Consider the following 20,361-nt stretch of genomic DNA (forward strand, 5'->3'; position numbering starts at 1 on the left):
CGGCCTCAGTTTGTTAATGACTACTCGCACAATCCACCGTCTTTCTCTTCTGAGCTAACGTGAAGTCGCAGTTTTATTGGCATCTAAATGGGTCCCGAATCTTTTTGTGCATCACATATGTTTTGCTAACACAAAATAAATAGGGAGTCTCTCTGGAGACGGTGATAATGCATTCATAGGCACGAAGGGAAGCCTGTTTGTGGGAGGTGGGGGAACACCCTCTTCTAGGTAAAAGTAGTAAAACTGTCTGGAGACATTTTAGTTATTGATTGACGACCTTGTGTTCAACAAGACAAAGACTCATCTACTGGGTATTCCGCAGAGACCTACAGAGATGTACTCATGCATTCATGTGGTGCCGTGTGTGACACTGAGCCACTATGAATGAAACAATTTCTGAGGGTGTGAGGACTGACTTTTTCCCTTTTTATTAATATTATTTTATTAACTTAATTTAGCTGCTTTCAGAAGAATATTTGATTTCCAAAAGAAAAAATATGTCATTCTCATTGTTTTGTCAACCAAGGACCTCAGTTCTTTGGTAAGAGTTTAAAAATTATTCACCATTGCACCCTTAGTCATTTATTATCATCTTAATGAGATTTAGTACAAACTGTGTTATATACTGTCACAGGAGATAAAGTAGTAGCAGCACAGCTCTTATGTTAAAGTAGGGTGTATACAGTTTTATAACTGTTAGTCCAATGGGAAGGAATATGGCTATTTTGGCTGAATAACAGTCCATTAGTGGCTGATGATCTCCTCTTTTCACAGGTTTAAACAACCTTCCCAGGAGTCAGTGGCTGAGATTAAATCCTCTAAGGTACGTCAAAGACTTCTAATGAATCAGCCTTCTCTTTTACATATTGTATCCATTATTTGGTGGCTGTTCTCATTTGTGAAGTTGCTCAGTAAGGATTTTAAACAGTTGAACTGACTGTAAATGACTCTGAACTTGTTTATATGTAACAGTGTTAAAATGCTGGTTGCACTCAGTGATAAGAAGTCAATAATTCTGTTCTTATAATCTGCTCTTTGTTGCTATGTGCTTTGTACCCACTGATGGTTACGGATTGTCACTCTAACTCTCTCCTGTTCTAGCTTTTGATCTGGTAATGCTGATGGCAGGTCCGCCCTTGTGAATTGTGTGTATACGGTGTCAGCAATGTGCATCAGTTGTGTTACAGTTTGTTCAATATCACACTAAGATCACTGCACAAAGTGAAGTAGCATAGACTCAGCTTCCTATTGTCCGTTTCTGACAATATTTTTATGTAATACTACAAAAATAATAGTGTTGGCTATGAGAGTGCACTTTAAAGGCCATTTTGTGAATTTTAGAAGGTCTTGAAATAAGAAAGGTCTGTTATGGATGAAAAGTGCTTTAGACATGACTCACTGCTCTGACTGATTTAGACTCTTTCCAATCTTGGCTGTGCCGTCTTGGTATCTGCAGCATGTATGGTACACTCACCAGGGAGCAAATCAGCAAAACGAGGACAGTGGCACATACTTGTGTCAACTGATGGGAAGTGTCTGTTTATGGTTTTAGGTTTGTTGTTATGTGTACACATACAAATCTGTTTATGCTGCAAATTAGGACATTTACAAGCTGGAAGCTGCGGCAAGGCAACCTGTGCAGAAAGGTATCAGATTAGGCTTGTGGTTTTAAATTGTGTATGTGGGTATATGCTCACCATGTAAAGAAAGCAGAGTAACACAGCATACTGCTTCTACCTAAATCCATAAAACGTATTTGTCAGGAAGGAGCACTGTTATAATAACTAGAATAAACAACCTTGTGCTGCAACACCATATTACATAACATACCAATGCAATGTTTCCACCCCCCATTACTATCATTGTTCCCTGAATAGTCCTATGAGTGCACTCTACTAAATTGCACTGATCCATATTTTTAACTGTGAGTCATTATTCCCTGCAGTTTATTTTGCCGAAAATATGTCAAGTGAAAAGTGATTTGAATTAAGTTATTGCAGGTTGTTCTAATGGTGCTCCTCGCCTCATCCTTGCCGTCCTACAGCTCCCTCTCTCTCCTCCTCTACATCCCTTTCTGAGTAATCCCGATGAACAGATGGGCGGAGGAGAAAAAAAAAAGGGGGGGGGGGGGGGGGGAACATGGCAGCTTGTTGCACTGCTATAACACTGTCAATCAGCTCCCTTCCCCCATCTCACCTCCTGCCTCCTGCCCATTTCACATTTCACCCTGCTCAACCACCCCAGCACCCACCACTTCTCCACACCTACTAGCCAGATAGCCGTGAAATTCGCTATGTGCATTCACAAACAACTTTGATGCCGCATTAAAAAAAAGCTTTAGCCCTACAACTAACTCTAAGGATAGCAACATCATCAGTATACCGTGGTTCCTGTCCTTGACTTTTGAAGAATGACAAACATACAGAGACGATCTTCTGAGACAGGTGACAGATGAGACACAAACACACATGCAATGTCATATAAATGCTCTTAAACAGTACTTCATGTCACAGTAAAGCCCAGATGTTTTATTGATGAGCAGATAGAGTCATGTGGCAAGGCTACGTGACTCTATCAATACTTTTCACCAAGCAGAAACACCCAGGAATACCAATGAGACTTGGCTCGTTTTCAAGCCCAGCTGGATTTATGTGGCTACTGTCACACTGTTGAACTGTATCTGAATGATCCTGATTATTGATTGCAGACTTTTTTTATGCAACATGGAAAAACATGGTCTTTCCCGACGTCATTTCAAATACACTTTTTTTACACTTTACTTCATTCCTGTTGGTTACACCTTTTAACTATAAATGTTATCTGAACAGGAAAGAGCGTGAGAGGTTTTAGCCGATTTAAAATATGCAAAATTGGCCCAACGTATTGATTCACCACTGATTCCAGGTGCATTTATATCACAGTTCACAGGACCAGTGACGATTTAGGTGAGTCACAATCACTTATAAATGTAATATTATTAATACATTGTTTACTGTGTAGAAACCTGTTTCTGTAAAAAAAAAAGTGAAATTAAATAGACAAAGATTTAATGATTCATGATAAAACAAACAAAACAAACAATAAAAAAAAGATGAAAACTTACAAAGCTAAAGGGTGAAAGCTGCCATAGAAAGAGGGAATAAGACACTTTCCTTTATGAATTTAGCCAGCAAGTCCCTCTGCTCTAACTGAGGCCACAGCCTCTGACGAGATGACTTTGGACAGGCGTGACATGCGCGTACACACACACACACACACACACACACACACACACACACAGTTCAAGCATGCGTGGTAAAATGTGTGGAGAAGCACAAATATTGCAGCACTAATTTTAATGGCACCTCTCAGTAATGACTAAGAGAGTCAGTAATGACTGCATGTGTAATGAGTGACACATGCGGTCCAGTGTTTTGTTTCTAAACAGTATTTTCAGTGCATCTTAGTGTGGTAATGTTTTACCACCAATGTTTTACAGTATTACGACAATTCCCAGTTTGAGTGTATATATCATCAAATGTTAACTGTCTGTAGTTTGAATACGTACTAAGTGCACTAACACACACTACAAACAGCTTTTTGTCACAGTTAAGCAATTCACATCACAAATTTAAAAGTGCGAGGAGGTGCATGTGTGAAATTTTGAGTTGATTATGGAAAACAGGAGTTGGCGTAGCTTCAGATGACACCTCTTTCATATATGAAATGCATGTAAGCATATAGAATTTTAAGCTACAGCAAATTTAACAAAGCCCAAGTATCTTATCTAACTCACTTTTTTTCACAGTTAAAAATGAGTTGAATTGCTGCATAATTCAGTTGCAATAATAATAATGCCAGAGTCCACAACATTTGAATATATATAATATACACATGCATTTTATTGCTGGAGGTGTCACCTTGTGTCCTACAACACCCCTGCCATTTCAGCGCTATCCCAGTGGTAAACAACATAGGAGGACAATAGCCCCTGAAGTGCGGATATGTGGCGTGGTGGGGGGGCTGGCATGCCGCTTGCTGACCATCAGCACTTCACAAATCCTCAGAGAAAAGCATGCGCTGGGGGATTCTGCGGACAGTGCTAGAATAAACTGACCCCCAAAAAAGGGAATGCCTGGTTTATGTGTGCACGTGCAAAAAGAGGCTGAGATCGTTTGTTTTCATTAGATGGCTGCGTGTGATCCGGTTTAGGGGCTATTGGAGACAAAGAGGATTCCAGTTCTGTTTTTTCACTTCAAAGAAATTGCATTAGTGTAGTGAAAACCACTTTTACAGTAACTTCCTGTGTAGCAGGTAGCTTCAAAAGAGGTCAGCAGCTAAATTGTGAGACTTATCCATGCCATTACATCATTGTCACTATAAGTTAGTGTCTAGTATTGTTTGCAAGAAAAAACCTTGTATACTTTAAGACACTGCATAGCTTCACTTTGAATGAATGCATTATTCTCCCTTTCATGTAATGTCTCTCTTTACCTTCCAAATAGGTAACATTATCCACACATTATCTGCAGCATAAATGCTCTTCAGAAAATAATACTTAACTCTGTAAAAAGATATGAAACGTGTATGAATAGCGCCCCGTCTATCAAAGCGGATTAGTGAGGCAATGATGCCTCTTGCTTTCCTTGCAGATCAAAAAAAGTCCAGTCATGGCTGTGCCCCGAAGAAGCAGGGCCATTATCCCACTTTACAATGGACTTTGTTTGGAGCAGAGCGGCTACTTGACTTGGGTTTTTCAAGGAGGAAAAAAGAAAGAGACAAAAAGAAGAGACAGTGCAGGCCACTAATTATGCCACTATGTGTCTCTCGTGGTGTTACACCTCTGTCTGCTGGTTTCACATTAAGGCTGTGTTTCCTCTGTCTGTTTCTGGGAACTCTCATGGCTCAGAGTCCCTATTCTAGTGACCTGGTTACTGGAGACACTCGTAAGAAGGCAACTGCGTTTCAGCATAGTCTGGTCAGTGTGTTATGATGCATGTGCTGAATGTGAACAGCCTGAAAAGAAAACATAACTGATGTTTAATGTAATTTCACAACAGGCTGCACATTAAGACATTGTGCCATGAGTATGCTTATGTCCACGTACGACGATGACACGACGATGTGTGTGCAGATGCAGCGGATAGAATCCACTCCAGTTTAGTCTGGCTAAAAGCAGTCTGACTCAGTCTATTGTCTCAGAAATATCTCTGTCACCGTGATTGGATGTGACTGCAGATGACTGTGTTTTCATCCCTCACTCCAATTCTGTTCCTGCCTCATCCCTCATCTAGGGAGGTCTAGTCAGGCTGTCATCCCTCACTGTCTCTCAGTGTGACTGAAGGCTGTGGAGTGACCAACTTAGCATGTTGCTTCCAGCTTTGCAAACTGAGTGGCACGACGACTGCAGAGTTTGTGTCAGCAGGCTTCACATCATTCTTGTATTTTGGTCAGAGGCACTCAACTAATTGCTGCACGGCTCCTTTTGTTTTCACAGGGATTGGACCCATTACTGGATGATCTATCTAACCCTAACCCAGATCACATGCATCATCATGTAATGTCTTGTTGGTTCAGTTAGTTTTGGGTTAATTATCTCTATTATCTACTGGCCTATTTTTTGACCAGGTAAAGTAACTTCCTGGAGTCTTGTCAATGCAGTGAGTGAACCATCAGAGACCAAGGCAAGAGAAGTAGTGTGAGCAGACTAACTGATTTGTAATATCAATTTCAGTTGATTAAGACTCATTGAAATCTAATATGGTGGAATTGAACTTGAAGGAATTAACAGAAGGGATTGAGTGATCAAGATAAAAAGAGGGCTAGAGGTCAACTCCCTGACCTCTAGACTGTGACTCCTGAGCACATAGGAGAGGAAAGAGGAGGATGAGAGAGGGCCTGCCTACTTGTCATCCTCCTTTGAGTCTTTTGTCATCATCATCTGTGGTTTTTGGGTCTGTGCCTTGTGAGAAAATGTGCAATGATAAGGGATGTTTGCCCACTTAGCTGGAGGATGAATGTTAGCTGTACGTGTGTGTGTAATTGTGCTTCTGTGAGACTGCTATTGCTCCCAGAGAAATGTATTCCACCACACTGCACAGTACAGCCTCGTGGCATAGCATTTAACCATGAAGAATCCACTGAACATGCATCAAACAGGCATTAACACACATCATAGGTATGCAGTTTTGCCACAAATAGGTGTGTAAGGGTGTTTGTTCTCTTCACTTAAAGGTCAAAAGTTCAGTTTTATGCCGTGTGAGCAGCAAATCAGAGGTGGTGATGTGTTTTCAACATAAATGTCTGAGCAATTTATGCCACTGAACCCTCACTGACTTTCTAGGTGCTAAAATATGGAGAGCTTGACATTTGCTTGGCACCTAATTTTATATGTCTGCCTCTTTTCTGTATGTAGCTACTTTGTCTGATGTTTTTTTTTTTTAGCCTCGGACAGTTAACCTTTTCTCCCCTAGATGAGAAGGTTGATAACACTATGTACATGTCTATCAAAAATGCAGCTGGAGCCAGCAGATGGTGAGCTTAATTTAGCACAAAGACTAAAGGAGGATGTGCTAGCCTGGATAATAAAAAATGTCTGGCCTGTCCAATGGCAACAAAACATAACTACCAGCACTTAACAAGCTCATTAATTAATATTTTATAGCTTGTTTTTTGGAATATGAACAAAAAGGAAAGTGTACTGGTCTCAGTTTCTTGCCAGGTAGTGAGCGTATTACTCTAAATGGGAAATATTTAGTATTAAAATGTGTTACTCTTTACCATGATAACTCTAGATATGTTTCTTACAAATGATAAAAGAATGTCTGCTGATATGTTGTCAACAGATTACTATTTTTAAATTCTCTGAAGCACCACATTACGTATTAGGCAGGCTAATGCATACTTGACAGAGACTTATACACAATGCAAGACACACTGTAGATGATAAAAGAAAAAAAAAAATGTGCATGCTGCTCCCCATGGAGTAGTTTACAAAAGCCCATTAATGCTAACTTGGTTATCCATGTTTATGGTGGCCGTCCATATAATCATCGTCTCTTTGTTATGCACTCTGCAATAGAAGCCAGCACTTGCCGGAGCACACTGACCCGTATGACATACTGACAAGGATGCTTCCATCAGTGTGTGTTTGTGCCAGTGGATGTGCCAATCTGTGTACGGCTATATCTGCAGTGGGGATGCGATTGTTCCGGCCGAGTGCACTCACATGCCATATGTTTACAGGCAAACACGTGGCAGGCAGGCGATCTTAGTGGTGCATGTGAAATGTTCTAATAATCAGCGGCTATTGCATCTTGAAAACAATGCAATGTGAACAGAACTAGCAGTGAATAACTCTGCCGCCCCAAGATCATCTTTCTAGAATGCGAAACACAACTGATGCTTGGTAACAGCTGCACTTTTCTTTTGCTTATGTTAATATATTGTGTCTCTTGATGGCTTCTTCTGCACAAGAGACGGATAAATAACAGGAGAGAAGACAGACAAGTGCACAGTGCTTAAGTTGTTTAAGTTTCAAAGACAGGAATCAAGTTTGTTTTGACTTCTTCTCCTGCCAGTGTCTTTAGGTTGACAGAATAATGGTCGAGCCAACAGAGAAGCCACTTCCAATGCTTAACATAAACCCCTCACGTTGGATGTTGAGCCATAAAAATGTCATTAAACTTAGCAAAAAAATGCTGTGAAGTAAACTTTCAGTTGTAGTTCAGACTAAATATTTGCATCTGTGTACTTAATATATTTCATTTGTATGGAGTATAATGTACATTACATTGTAGCTATGTATGTGTGTGTCTGAGGGGATGCTTTTACATTTCAGAACTGTTTGCTGAGAATGAGCCAATAGAAATCCATGAATGACATAACCCACATAGTAATAGGCTATTTTTGTCCCTTTTGTACCCGTCTGTAGTGTAGATCCAGAGTTTCTCATCTCGTTGACCACCCAGACCCCACCCTGACAAAAGGTTTTTTCTGTGACACATCCAACCATGGACAGAAAGTGGAAGTGGGTACTGCACTTCAGAATGATGCTATTGATACTCTTGAGTCAGATGACTTCAGGACTCGAAGTGCCTCTCGATCGTAAGTATCATTAACATTCAGTTTGATTATATAGAACATAGACTTTCACTTTGGTAAATTAAAGAAACGTATACCAAGGAAAATCTATTCAACACTTTTCATAATGTGAGCTTCATTGAATTATACCTCTGTGGTCCTCAAGAGGTTTTGGACAAGCTGCAGAAAGGTTCTTGTGTTTCAGCTTTGCATGTTTCAACATGGGATTGCGCTTTCAGTAATGACATTCTTGCATTTCTTGCACCTGCCACCCTGTCTCTACAAAACTGAAGTTCATGAAGTAAAAAGTGGGAAAGCATGTCCTTGCCAAACCTTAGACAGGCTCAATTGCTCAAAATGCTTTAAGGCACCTTAAAGTGCAGCTATTTCATTCAACTGAACCTGTTGTTTACCTTTTGCAAAAACTAACATCTTTCCTTAATATTCTTCTGCAATGGTATGGCGTGTCATGGTGGACAAAAAAGCTAAAGTACTGGAAGGATGTAAGTTGACTCAAACACTGCTTTGACTTCTAGAGTTGAGTCTTTGCTCTCAGCATTTATTGTTTTACTTTGTGCGGGTCTGAGCAAAGTTACATGTGCATGCAATTATTTCTGTGACTTCCTTGTTTTCACGATGGTAAGTTGTCTGTCTGGTCAGGAGTGAGATACTGTAGCTTTTGTGGCTTTGTTTGCAGTGGGTGTTTCATGTGGTGAAAACCTATTAGTGCTTGCTGCATGTTACTTCCTCAGCCTGAATGTGTAAGCACTAGTATGTTCACATTGCACTGTCTGTACGTGTGTGTCTGAATTATCTTTTTATTCACATTTCCCCAGTGCCCCAACCACCCACTATAACGCTCCAGTCCCCAAAGGATTACATCTTTGATCCACGGGAGAACATTGTCATCCACTGTGAGGCAAAGGGGAAGCCACATCCTAGGTGGGAGTCATTTCTTTCACCGCCATGAGCGTATGTGCAACAAGCAAACATATATGCAGATGTCCATCTCAGTTTACCACTGTGTCAGCATAGTTCACTGGTTTCTTCTCTGGTTAACAGTGTAATAGAGCAACACGAGCTCATAAAGTGATGATATACTAAATATGTTCAAATGGAGAGTTGCAGCAATCAAGAGCAAACTGATTTCCATTAGGTTTTATGGATCCTCTGTGATACTAAAGATCACGTAACCTGGAGCGGTGTGGGGGGAAAAAATGAATTGCCATAGCAACTGTTGTCATGGGAACCAATCGGTTGAGAAACACCTGGCAGCATGAATTAGCCACAATTTAGTTCCTGTATCCATCCTCTGAATCAAAAGAGTTTGAAACAGCCCCACTTCCAGCTTAAATGATGGATTCCAATCAGTCTGCCTGAATAAACCAGAGTGCATGTTGATGACTTGATACTGCAGCCGATTGAAGTGATGTTTACCGTTCTTGTTACTTCTAGCTTTTCGTGGACAAGAAATGGGACCCACTTTGATGTAGAGAAAGACTCCAAAGTCCTCATGAAGCCCGGTTCGGGAACACTGGTCATTGACATCAGTGGGGAAAAGGCAGAGGCCTTCGAGGGAACATACCAGTGTACGGCTCACAATGAGCATGGCACCGCTGTATCCAACAACATTGTCATCAGACAGTCAAGTAAGACTTTATTATTATGTTATTTATTTATTATGTTTAATTCATCAAAGCCTAAGTACTTACTAAATATTTACAAAGGTACTTAAGATAAAAGTATTGTTCAATTCCGGGAAGCCTTCAGGAACTTTGCTTGACGTTTGTGACTTGCAGGGTCCCCCTTGTGGCCAAAGGAGCAAAATGAGGACATCACGGTGCAAATTGGGGTCCCCCTCGTGCTGCAATGCCGGCCCCCTGCTGGGCTGCCCCCTCCTGTTATCTTCTGGATGGATAACAGTAAGTCACTTGCATTTATACATATATCCCAACTTAAAAAAAAAAAAAATCTTTATTCATGCCCAGCATCATGTCTCCCTGTGCCTCAGACTTTCAGAGGTTGCCATTGGATAAACGAGTGTCCCAGGCCCTGAATGGAGACTTGTACTTTTCCAACATTCTTCCAGAAGACACCAGGAGTGACTATATCTGTTACGCTCGCTTCCCCCACACACAGACCATCCAGCAGAAACAGCCCATCTCAGTTAGCGTACTGAACAGTAAGCGAAGTCACTGAAATCCATTTTAATAAACCACTGATGTCTTAGAAAAGCTGAGATACATATATTTTACTGGGTTGGTTTTTGGATTGTGTTGTGCTGTTTTTAAGGTTCTTCTAGCAGTGTTAGGTTTTACATTGGCTGCATCTCAGTATCACAATGCACAGTATAACAACACAGAATAACAATGTATATTTATATAATGTTAAACTTACAATGGTTAAAACACATGTGAAAAGCCAAAAGTGTCTTGCATGCTTATGATTTTCTGTTATATTACAGTGGAAACTATGAATGAGACTGTGGCTGCTTTATACAATGTCACTGATTTCTATAGTGGTGAGTGCTGCTGGTTTATTCCCATTCAGCTCCCTCAGTGTGAACCCAGCCCTGTTTGATTCCCTGTCACCATGCCGGACTCACATACCCATATTTTAACTTGGCCTCAGTCGCTCCTCTGTGATTATATTAACGATACGCTTCCTCTGAATTCTCCCATCCTAACTGTTTTGGTAAATGTGGTGCATTCTTGTCCAAATGAAATGTCTAAGGACAGAGAGCTACCCTGCTCAGGAAGGTTATTCTTATTCCCATCATCTCTCATATGCTGCTCATACATGCAGTGTGTCAAAAAGACCTTCCTTTCTCTATTCCATTGAATTGGGTCATCACATGCTCATTGTCTATCCCTTCCAGCAACTTTGGAAAAAAACACAGTGTATATTTGACTTGACTTGTGTCCTTCATGAGAATATGACCCCAGCCCCTCGAGCTTAGTTTAATTTCCTAAATTTGAATAACTCAAGCAACAACAGCCTTCGAATCTAATGTTGCAGTCTGATTTGGTGTCTTGTCCTTGATGTGTTCAGACAACCCAGAGGGGGAGCGCCGGCCTGGTTTCATGATGCCTCTGGGTCCCACCAGCACCAAGTTGGTTCTGAGAGGAGAGACTCTGGTGCTGGAATGCATCGCTGAGGGCTTGTAAGTTGGCATCTATCGTAATGTGGAAAAGTGAAAATCAAACCTTCAGATATCAAATGTTAGAGTGACAAATGAGGAAGAAAAGTCATCTCAGTGGGAGAAATATTTTTGTATTACTTCGTCTTATGTGAAAATGCCAGGGCTTTCACAAAACTAAAGAAAATGCTGAAATCACATACTCGCTCACACACACACACACACGCTCACACACACACACGCTCACACACACACAGACAGACAATTCATTTGTAATTCTCTCCATGAAAGGCCCACTCCAGACATCTCCTGGCAGAAGGACGGGGGTGAACTGCCAACCAGCAGGACGTCTTTCCAAAACTTCAATAAAAGGCTGAAGATTTCTGATGTGAATGAAGCTGATGCTGGCAACTACCGCTGCACGGCCACAAACAACATGGGCACCGCACACCACATCATCAAGGTCACTGTCAAAGGTATACACAAGTAGTTATTTTCCTCCTGCATTGCTATTATTTTATTTTCTATTTTTAATGTAATATCATTAATCTTATTGTTTTCCAGCTGCTCCTTTCTGGGTCAGTGCTCCCAGGAACCTGATCCTCGCCCCAAATGAGACTGGCATCCTGACTTGTCGAGTCAGCGGGGAGCCAAAACCAAAGATCAGCTGGTTTGTCAATGGAGTTCCCATAGGAAGTGAGTAATGAGTGTATGCATTAAAATGCATTAGCACTTTAAAGCAAACAGTTTAACCACCAAATGTGTAAAACAGCAAACAGAGTTGTGCCGTCAATTGAGCTTTGACGTGATATTCTGTCAATATTCTCTATGTGGTGATGCACCAGATGCTCCAGAGGACCACAGCCGTAAGGTGGAGGATGACACAGTGATTCTCAGTAATGTGCAGTCAGGCTCTAGTGCTGTCTATCAGTGTAATGCATCCAATGAGTTTGGCTACCTGATGGCAAATGCTTTTGTCAATGTTCTAGGTGAGTTTAAACATCTGTACAGATGGAAATGTACAATAATATTTGGATATACAAATAGTTGTGTGGGATAGAAGAGGTGTACTGAATGCTGATTTTGAAAATGTGGTGTTTCTTCCTACAGCTGAACCACCAAGGGTGCTAAGTCCACCCAACCAAGTGTATCAGGTCATCACCAACAACCCTGCACTACTTCACTGTTCCTCCTTTGGTTCACCAATACCAACGATTACATGGTAGAATTCAGGCTGAGTTGTTTATCTGAATTTTCCTTTTATTAAAAAAAAAACAAAAAACATTTTAAAACCATTTTTTATTTGTCTAAGATTAGAAGAAACTAATTGTAATGTGCATGTACATTTTCTCAAAGCTCACATGAACTATACTCTTTGTGCAGGTTTAAAGATAGTCAGACCAGTATCAAGAATGGTGACCCATTTGTGATCCACGAGAATGGCACGTTGGAGATCCATGTGGCCCAGCCATTAAACAGCGGAAAATACACCTGCATTGCCACCAACAATCTGGGGATCAAGGAGAACCATGTCTACCTGGAAGTTAAAGGTCAGATATGGACCTATCACAATAGACTGAGATTGATGAGTCAACTCGTAGCCTGTTAAAACTATTATCCATCATGCTGTATTATTTATTAATTTCCTGTCTTCCAGAGCCCACCCGTATCCTGAAGCAGCCGGAGTACAAGGTGGTGCAGAGAGGAATGAGCGCCGTGTTCGAGTGCAAAGTCAAACACGACCCATCACTCATTCCCATCATGACCTGGCTCAAAGACAACGGAGAGCTGCCAGATGATGAGAGGTATGAAAGACACAGTTTACAGGCAGTTCGTTTAGTCTCTACACTGTGAAAAAACATGACAATTTAATTTATGACTCAAATGATCTTGTTTGGTAAAACTTAGGTTTGAGGTGGACACAGACAGTCTGACCATCAAAGACGTGACAGATGGAGATGAGGGCACCTACACCTGCATCATGAACACCACCCTGGACCAGGACTCAGCCAGCGCCATGCTGACAGTTGTTGGTATGTTCACACCCTAACAAAAGATGACAGGGGTTTCTGGCAGGCTTCATTAATACACTTAGAATCACATTATCATAGTAATTTTCCTGCTTTTCTGATGTTTCTAAAATATCTGCCACTAATATCTAACCCTATTCTTGCACTTTATCCTTGCTTCTCGCGGTCACAGAGGCAACTCCTACTCCAGCTATTGTCTACGGTAAACAATGTCGATGGTGCAGCGTTTTTTCAGTTTATCATCTAACATACAAAATCATTAGTTCTGTTTGTAAAGCCCGTTGTCTTCATTTTATACACACACATTTTATTTGGACTCATCTTGTTCTGTATTCCATAGTTTACCATGCAGATATTTTCTGTTTCTACACTGCCATGGTGCACTCACACAGGCGTGTTCACTCACACAGGTGTATTCACCTAACCTGCGTGATTAGACCTCTTCTCAGACTGATCAACCAGAAGTGAAGACACCTGTTTGGATGTGCATGTTTAATTGAGCTCATTTTTAATCATATAACATTAATAAGTAACATTTTTGTGCACGATGGTCATGTAGCAGTTTTTACTTGTGACATGAAATATTAAAAGGTGTAAAAATAAGCTTGCCTTGCTTTCAGTACCGGTACTTGTTCTATATTCATAAACTCTGCTTGTTGTAGCTAAATTTTTATGTAAGCAATAGTTTGATTTCATGATGAAATCCTGTTAACATGTCAAACCAATCTTAGCTACAATAGACATAAAAATAAATGACACTACAGCAAATTACTCATTTTTACAACTGTGTGTTTTTAATAACCAGGGTGACAAGTTGTCTTCCCAAGCCAACATCAAAAATTTCGTGGCAACTGTAGCAAAAACTAGATCCAGTCAACACAAATGTTTCATTTTCCGGTGGTTCTGATCTCCTTGTTGTGTTGTGCAGAGAAACCTGACCCACCGTCTGACCTTGAACTGACTGACCAAACAGAGAGGAGCGTTCAGCTGACGTGGATCCCTGGAGATGATCACAACAGTCCCACACACAGTAAGAAATGTTCAGTGTTCAGCTACATAGCAGTCAGATGATGCTGCACTTTACCACTGCTTTCCAACTTAGACTGATAAATCAGGGACAATAAAAACGAATTAGAACTGGAGGAACCTTGTGTGCATGAGGAGCATTGAGCCATCATGGCTATACATACAAAAAAAATTAACAAATTCATTATTTTTTTAATGTTCCAGAGTTTTTGATCCAATACGAGGATCTTCTCCACCAGCCAGGAGTTTGGATCAACCTCACAGAGGTTGCCGGAACCAGCACCACGGCACAGTTAAACCTCTCTCCATACGTCTACTACTCTTTCAGAGTGCTGGCTGAGAATGAAGTTGGCTACAGCCGGCCCAGCCAGCCCTCACGGCAGTACAGGACCAACCCTGCAGGTAGTGAATTACCAGAAAATATCGTTCTGTTGAGTGTAAAAATGTTGTGATAAACTGAGCAGTAATTGTTTGGTTTCATCAGCTCCTGATGAAAATCCATCAGATGTTCAAGGAGCAGGAACAGATCCGGACAACTTAGTCATTTCCTGGACAGTGAGTTATCTCTAATTGTTTGATTTCTGGTTGCAGTGGAGTAACTGTTGGCTAATTGAAATTAATCTGTACAGGCACTGACAGGATTTCAGTCTAATGGGCCGGGTTTGGAATACAAAGTGCAGTGGAGACAGAAGGACGTGGAGGAGGACTGGTCATCCATGAATGTGGTCAACGCTTCGCAGTTTGTCGTTAATGGAACGCCAACCTTTGTGCCCTATGAAATTAAAGTTCAAGCTCTGAATGATTATGGCAACGGTCCTGAGCCTAAAGTAGTGACTGGGTACTCTGGAGAAGACCGTGAGTGAACTGATCATTTTTTGTGCGTTTCTGTGGTTGCTCAACACAGAAATTCACTCAAATCAAGCATCAATTTCTGCACTTGCATGCTTTCTTTGTATGTGCTGCCGTTTTATTTGATCTGAATCGGTGTGCAGTAGGTAGTTTAGACGTGTACGTTACGCCACTTGAGGATACAAAGCTTTCATTCTGGAAAACAAATATAGATCTCCATTACTGCAGTGACCTGAAAGAACATCTTGAATAACTTCTCTCTCTCTGTCTCTCTTAATATTTTGCAGTGCCTTTGTCTCCTCCTGACAGCATGCAGGTTATGGTTCATAACAGTACACTAGCAGAGGTTCACTGGCAGCCTGTGTCTGCCTCTTCAGTAAGGGGAAAACTACAAGGATACAAGGTATTGTTTGATAAATCAATATATTTATACATCATGTCTTGTTTGCAGCCTTTCATTTGCCTATTAAATCAATGCTTTTTTTTTTGTTCTGTGTTCATTCAATTCAGCACATGGATCACATCAGTGGTTTTACGGAGTGAGAGCAAACACAGCCTATATATATATATACACACACTCCACAAAATGGCTGCCAGTTTATCAATTATCCAATGAGGACGAGCTCTCAGAAATATCAAAATAAATGTTCTAAGCTTATGGCCATAATATGCAATTAAATAACAAAACAGAGTGACCAATAACACTATTAAATACAAATAAACATCTAATTTAGTTTGAGTTAAATAAAATCAAAGACATAAATACACTCAGAGGTTTTATTTTGGCAGTTCTGCATTATAAGTAATGATGATGATGGGCATCCAGAGTTGTTTGGGGAATGTATATATCGGCACTGCTTCTCTTTGTTCTGTAACAACTGTGCTGAAGGCAGCGTTGGAGCTGCACAAAACATTTTAGTTCATGTTTCTCTTACATATGTACTGTGTAGCTTCCTGATCTAAACATCACAGAATATTTTCATGCATGTCCGTTTGTGTGCAGAGGAATGGATCTTGAGTTAACATAAGCAGTTAAGCCCAGTGTGCCTCAGTAACTCTGAGTCATGGTCAGGATATGAAGTTTCACTGAGCAACTTTAAAGAGATGTAGATCTGACCTGAGTTGCCAGACAAAAGCTTAGTCCGAGAGCCGTATTGTACCATGTTAGTGGGGACAACTATAAATGCCAAACAACTAAAATAGTAACATAACAAGCTAAACGTCAGGTTTTCCTCTAGGTTTACTACCGTCGTGACCGTGGCTTGCAAGACTCGGAACACGAGAAGGAGCTGCAGGAACAGGTTTTGACGTTCAGTGGGAACCGTAGCGAGGGACGTCTGCCAGGCCTCCAGCCCTACAGCCTTTACAGCCTCTTCATCAGGGTTTTGAATAACAAAGGAGAAGGACCTCCAAGTCCTGTCAAGACATTTGAGACACCTGAGGGAGGTGTGTATGGCTGGAGTTGACTCAAATGGTCCTGTGCTATAGCAAAAAAAAAAAAATTATTTCCTGTTATTTGCAATACCTTTTTCAAACTCATACTAGGAACCAAACATTTTTACGACAAGAGGTTTAGTACACTGATAGTATTTCTATGGCAACACCCCATCACCAAGACCATGCAGAATTACCATAGCAACCACCTAAGCTACCATAGACTAAGCAATTATGTTGTAGAACACATCTCAAACATCCTAGCAACCACCAAACGCCCTAGCAACCCTCTACTTGTGCTCTTAAATCTTATGAAAGACCCCAACTGTTAAATGTAAAAACTGCTGTGTAAATGCTAAGCGGTTCTGTTTGCACTGTGACAGCGGTTCTGTTGTTGTTTTCAGTTCCAGGACCTCCCTCTTTTCTGAATGTCCTTAACCCTGGTTCGGGCTCTCTTAGTCTGGAATGGGGTCCTCCAATGAACAACAATGGACGCCTCGCTGGATACACACTTAAATACCAACCAGGTATGGCTCACTACCTGTATACTGAAACAGTATAGAGCACTGTTTAAGCAGATAGTCCATCTGTTTGTTTCATCACTAAACATTTCCATCTCTGCAGTGAACAACACCAGCGAACTGGGACCAGTCAAGGTCATGAACTTTCTATCCAATGAGACTTCTTTTACCCTGGGAAACCTGAACTCCAGCATGCTCTACAAGTTTTACTTGAGTGCAAAGACAATCAAGGGCTCTGGGCCCACCATCACAGAAGAGGCCTTCACAGTCTTAGACACAGGTGAGTTCATGATGTTTAAGCGTTAATGTTTTTGTGAAGCTCAAGCCCAATAGGATAAAAAGTCTTATATCACCACCGAAATAAATGTAAAGAGTCACAGTGCCACTGCAGATATTAGACATTCCAGTGATGGCTCGACTGCATTCTTCATTTACCCCCTTACACCGCTTCTATCTTCTCTTTTCTCTCTGAAGCTTATGCTCAGCCCACTGTAAAGCCGGGCAAAGGTAACCTGCATTTGCCACCAGAAAATATCTGCATGCTGTTATATCAAGAGATAAACGGAAACTAAATGTAGTATAGATACTATATTTATTTATCCCCTGCATGTTCATAAGTTAGCATGTTTGCAAACTCCTTCTGTGAATAAATATAGTCTAAGTGCGACACATTACCTAGAAGCTGACCTTCTTGTGTCATATTCTGATAGACTAGGCTGTATGTACCGTATCATAGTCTAAATTATAGGATTCCAATATATTTTGCTTGCTGTCCTTTTCTCATTATATGCTTCAAATAAATATATTTTCATTAGACGCCCCTTGCATGATACTTCTGGATGTGTTTGTTCCCATCTAAGACTAACACATTTTATTAACCTTCAGATGCTATAAAGTGAGGAGCTGGTTAATGAATTGTGCACACAGTAAATTAACTAAAAGGATCGATTTGAAGCAATTAATGTGCATGCTATAACTCAGAATCCCAGCACTCAGGATTAATTCTGCATGTCAGCACACACTCTGCAGTTGTGATGTGTATGCGTGTGTTGTCTCACTCTTTCCCATGTTCTTTCAGGCCCCACAGAGCCCCCTCATCCAACCTCTCCCATCACTCAGTCTACGCCTCCCCAGTTTCGCAAGGGTACAATCACTCCCTGTGTCCCCTACTACTGTACCTCCCCAATTACCGACCCAAAAGTCCAGTGCTGCAAAAATGTCCCATCTTAGCAAATGTTTGCATCTAGCACCAAAAAAAAAAAGTAAAAAAGGACTATCACTATCAGACTATTATGCTTCTAAAGAATGGGCTTAATTTACTTAAGATTGTGATGGTGCTTTTAGTATTTTAAGGAAACCTTACAGTTTGGAAATGGTTGCTTTATGTTACATTGCTCTCATGTTACTGAGATGGTGTTTTTGTTGCACATACACTTTATTACTGGCCTGTTTTCTATGTTGGGGCATGATCAACACTCCTAGTGGTTCTCTTGCTATTAAACTGCAGGTTAAAACTAAAACTCCACACAGTACATAATAAGTGGGACAGACGGCTAGATAAATTAAATTGTGGCCTGTTGTACACTATATTTTAACATTCACCTGGAGATGTTATGGACATAGCCTTTTGTGATGCAGTAAACTTTGATGTTTTGAGTTAGAAATTCAAGTGACTGAAACTGGTCCTATAAAAACACTTTTTTCTCTCTCTCTCACTGCTCAGTGCTGCCCGTACTCCCTGTATTTGGCACAGTTAACACGTCTGTATCGGAGGACGGTGCTGTGATCAGTTGGGAATACTTTGGACATCATAAAAATGTATATGTGGAATATATTGTAGAAAACAGTAAGGCTTCCCTTTGTATTTACAGTCATGTCAAAACATCAGTGCATGCATTGATTGACTGTCGATAGAGTCATTCAGATAATTACGTCTCCCATTTGATTCCTGGACCTAACTCCTCTCCATCCACTACACCATTTCTAGGTAAAGAGGACTGGATAAAGGAGATGGTAAACAGTTCACACTCACACATGATTAAAGGTTTAAAGCCGGGGACATCCTATAGGGTGCGTGTGGTAGCTAGAGACCCGGTCGACTCAACAGTCCACAGCACAGACGAAGTGTTGGTTTCAGTGCCAGGTGAGGCGGCATGCCTCAGGATACGTGTATAGTATTAATATTTTGCTTGTCTCATTCTTGTGTCAGCGTCGTCTCATCATCAGACGTCCAGTGTTTCCTCTACATTCAGACATGGATGTACAGTAGTATAGTCTGCTAGTCAGCATGTCAGAAGTTACCATCAATGTGGTCTGATGCATGTCTCTTAAAACCATCACAAACAGGTCCCTTATTTTACCTTTTGGTTCTTTTTTTTTCCTGTTTTCAGCATCTAATCGATCTTTGCTTATTAACTCATTTTACAATCCCATTTAAATGTTTACAGCCTCTTTTAATCTCAGTGTTGCTCAGCATGAGGAAAACTGATTTCACCATCATTTCGAGCATCTTAGATTTAAATTAGGACTGACAGTTATGCTTACTCTTTTTATCTCCGTCTTTTTCCCCTTCCTCTCTCTGTGTGTCCAGCTGTACCAAGTCGGCAGGTAGACATCGCCACTCAGGGATGGTTTATTGGACTGATGTGTGCCATTGCTCTCCTCATCTTGGTGCTTCTCATAGTGTGCTTCATTAAGAGGAACAAGGGTGGCAAATATCCAGGTAATGCACACATCATCAGTCTTACTATGCAGGCTACAGTTATATCAACATATTATATAATTTGTTTAGATGCAATTTGAAAAGACAAACTGTGTATAATCTACAGTGAAAGAGAAAGAAGAAGCTCATCAAGACCCTGAGATCCAACCCATGAAGGAGGATGATGGGACATTTGGAGAGTACAGGTGAGAGAAAACCGAAGTCAGCAGCCAGAAAAGTCTAATACATGGCTGAGAGAGGATCACGGCAAGATCTTTTATTTTTCATTCATTGTGGTCTGACTTGAATGTTTGTACTACTGTATATGTAGACAATTTTACCAGGCTGAGGAGACACTCTCCCCACCAGACTCCATTACCAAACACTCCATAGAGGCAAGACAAAATTCACACTACTCCATGTTAACCCTTTATAATGACCCACGCAGCAGCTCTCTGGCCATCTAATAAAAAAGCTTTGTACACTGCAAAATATGTTAATTTTAACGAGTGATCTCATCTCTTTCCCAAGTCAATTGTATGCTAACGTTCCTTAGAGCATATGGAAAAAAATACCATTAGTAGTTCTCATCACATTTTC

General features: G+C 40.8%; 1 protein-coding gene across 3 annotated transcripts in view; it reads left to right on the forward strand.

Annotated features, from left to right (window-relative positions):
• Positions 1–20,361, forward strand: part of nrcama (neuronal cell adhesion molecule a) — a 38,327-nt gene that overhangs the window by 13,731 nt on the left and 4,235 nt on the right. The window contains exons 2-31 of one of the 3 annotated variants that reach the window (XM_026364493.1): positions 775–823; positions 7,913–8,085; positions 8,547–8,564; positions 8,898–9,003; positions 9,517–9,710; positions 9,861–9,983; positions 10,073–10,243; positions 11,113–11,224; positions 11,492–11,676; positions 11,765–11,896; positions 12,046–12,189; positions 12,311–12,422; positions 12,584–12,750; positions 12,858–13,005; positions 13,109–13,233; positions 13,403–13,432; positions 14,159–14,260; positions 14,461–14,658; positions 14,741–14,811; positions 14,886–15,111; positions 15,393–15,508; positions 16,344–16,551; positions 16,944–17,066; positions 17,164–17,340; positions 17,535–17,567; positions 18,139–18,204; positions 18,784–18,906; positions 19,048–19,203; positions 19,651–19,782; positions 19,889–19,967. In XM_026364493.1, the coding sequence (XP_026220278.1) occupies positions 7,992–8,085; positions 8,547–8,564; positions 8,898–9,003; positions 9,517–9,710; positions 9,861–9,983; positions 10,073–10,243; positions 11,113–11,224; positions 11,492–11,676; positions 11,765–11,896; positions 12,046–12,189; positions 12,311–12,422; positions 12,584–12,750; positions 12,858–13,005; positions 13,109–13,233; positions 13,403–13,432; positions 14,159–14,260; positions 14,461–14,658; positions 14,741–14,811; positions 14,886–15,111; positions 15,393–15,508; positions 16,344–16,551; positions 16,944–17,066; positions 17,164–17,340; positions 17,535–17,567; positions 18,139–18,204; positions 18,784–18,906; positions 19,048–19,203; positions 19,651–19,782; positions 19,889–19,967 (3,671 nt within the window). In that variant the 5' untranslated portion in view covers positions 775–823; positions 7,913–7,991. The remainder of the gene's footprint in view (positions 1–774; positions 824–7,912; positions 8,086–8,546; positions 8,565–8,897; positions 9,004–9,516; positions 9,711–9,860; positions 9,984–10,072; positions 10,244–11,112; positions 11,225–11,491; positions 11,677–11,764; positions 11,897–12,045; positions 12,190–12,310; positions 12,423–12,583; positions 12,751–12,857; positions 13,006–13,108; positions 13,234–13,402; positions 13,433–14,158; positions 14,261–14,460; positions 14,659–14,740; positions 14,812–14,885; positions 15,112–15,392; positions 15,509–16,343; positions 16,552–16,943; positions 17,067–17,163; positions 17,341–17,534; positions 17,568–18,138; positions 18,205–18,783; positions 18,907–19,047; positions 19,204–19,650; positions 19,783–19,888; positions 19,968–20,361) is intronic. The other 2 variants (XM_026364494.1, XM_026364495.1) reach the window with 2 other exon arrangements.

This window comes from Anabas testudineus, chromosome 23, assembly GCF_900324465.2.
Source record: "Anabas testudineus chromosome 23, fAnaTes1.2, whole genome shotgun sequence".
Classification (NCBI taxonomy): Eukaryota; Metazoa; Chordata; class Actinopteri; order Anabantiformes; family Anabantidae; genus Anabas; species Anabas testudineus.